Here is a 1,884-nt window from a genome sequence, read left to right as displayed (position 1 = left end):
CCCCCCCAAACCCGGCTCCGGAGGGTGACCGGCGCCCCCTCCGGCATTCCCGAGCTCCGGCTGATCCCAGAATTCCCGTTGGCAGGTCCCGGATCCGGCGCTGAGACCAGCGGGGCTCTACTGCAACCAGCTCAACTCCAGCGAGCTGCTCAAGGCAGAGGCAGACGGGGCCCAGGTCAGTAAAGATTCCCAGAAAAAAGGGCTGGAGATGGTGGAGATTCCCAAAAAAGTGACTGGAGGGGCCCCAGGATGGTGGAGATTCCAAAAGGATGGTGGAGATTCCCAAAAAAAAATGGCTGGAGGGCCCCCAGGATGGTGGAGATTCCCCAAAAAAATGGCTGGAGGTCCCCAGGATGGTGGAGATTCCCAAAAAAATGGCTGGAGAGCCCCCAGGATGGTGGAGATTCCCAAAGGATGGTGGAGATTCTCCAAAAAATGGCTGGAGATGGTGGAGATTCCCTAAAAAAATGGCTGGAGATGGTGGAAATTCCCAAAAAAATGGCTGGAGGGCCCCCAGGATGGTGGAGATTCCCAAAACCAGTCCCACCATCATTGGGTGACACCCTTTGGGGTTGAAGCCACCACGGTCCCACCAGGGGTTGAAGTTTCCACGGTGCCACCAGTGTTGGGTGATGACGAACCCTTGGGGTGGGTGACAACCAACCCTCGGGGTTGAAGCCACCACAGTCCCATGAATGTTGAGTGACACCCCTTGGGGTTGGAGTCACCACAGTCCCACCAATCTTAGGTGACACCCCTTGGGGTTGAAGCCACCACAGTCCCACCACCATTGGGTGATGACCAACCTTTGGGGTTGAAGTCACCACAGTCCCACCACCATTGGGTGACAACCAACCTTTGGGGTTGAAGCCACCGTGGTCCCACCAGTGTTGACATCACCTGGGGTTGAGGCCACCACAGTCCCACCACCAATGGGTGACAACCAACCCTTGGGGTTGAAGCCACCACAGTCCCATGAATGTTGAGTGACACCCCTTGGGGTTGGAGTCACCACAGTCCCACCAACATTGGGTGACACCGCTTGGGGTTGAAGCCACCACGGTCCCACCACCACTGGGTGATGACCAACGTTGGGGTTGAAGCCACCACGGTCCCACCAGTGCTGAGTGACACCACTTGGGTTGAAGCCATCACAGGTCCCACCAGAGTTGGGTGACACCTCTTGGGGTTGAAGCCATCATGGTCCAACCAATCTTAGCTGACACCACTTGGGGTTGAAACCACCATGGTCCCATCAGGGGTTGAAGCCTCCACGGTCCCATGAATGTTGAGTGACAACCAAGCCTTGGGGTTGAAGCCTCCATGGTCCCTCCACAGTTGGGTGACATCCCTTGGGGTTAAAGTCACTGTGGTCCCACCAGCACTGGGTGACAACCCCTGAGGTTGAAGCCACCACAGTCCCATGAATGTTTAGTGACAATCCTTGGGATTGAGGCCACCACAATCCCACCAATGTTGGGTGACTCCGTGGGGTTAAAGCCACCACAGTCCCACCAGCGTTGGGTGACACCCCTTGGGGTTGAAGCCACCACAGTCCCAGCACCACTGGGTGATGACCAACCCTTGGGGTTGAAGCCACCACAGTCCCAGCACCATTGGGTGATGACCAACCCTTGGGGTTGAGGCCACCACAGCCCCACCAGGGGTTGAGGCCACCACGGTGCCACCAGTGTTGGGTGATGATGAACCCTTGGGGTGGGTGACAACCAACCCTTGGGGTTGAAGCCGCCACAGGTCCCACCAGAGTTGGGTGACACCACTTGGGGTTGAAGCCACCACGGTCCTACCAATCTTAGGTGACACCCCTTGGGGTTGAACCCACCACAGTCCTACCAGTTTTGGGCTACACCCCTTGGGGTTGAA

At 57.3% G+C, this 1,884-nt stretch overlaps 1 protein-coding gene across 2 annotated transcripts in view; it reads left to right on the top strand.

Moving 5' to 3' along the window:
• LOC113980506 (nuclear receptor coactivator 1-like) overlaps positions 1-880 on the top strand; it is a 1,381-nt gene extending 501 nt beyond the window's left edge. Inside the window, exons 2-4 of one of the 2 annotated variants that reach the window (XM_027707736.1) lie at positions 86-229; positions 436-598; positions 672-880. In XM_027707736.1, coding sequence (XP_027563537.1) covers positions 86-229; positions 436-576 — 285 coding nt within the window. In that variant the 3' untranslated portion in view covers positions 577-598; positions 672-880. Of the gene's footprint in view, positions 1-85; positions 230-435 lie in introns of both variants that reach the window. The other variant, XM_027707735.1, reaches the window with a different exon arrangement.
• Positions 881-1,884: the final 1,004 nt, after the last annotated feature.

The sequence above is a fragment of the Neopelma chrysocephalum genome, unplaced genomic scaffold (genome assembly GCF_003984885.1).
Source record: "Neopelma chrysocephalum unplaced genomic scaffold, ASM398488v2 Primary Assembly neopelma1_94463, whole genome shotgun sequence".
Lineage (NCBI taxonomy): Eukaryota > Metazoa > Chordata > Aves > Passeriformes > Pipridae > Neopelma > Neopelma chrysocephalum.
Note: the sequence above shows the minus strand (reverse complement) of the source record. Positions and strands in the feature narration are given on the sequence as shown.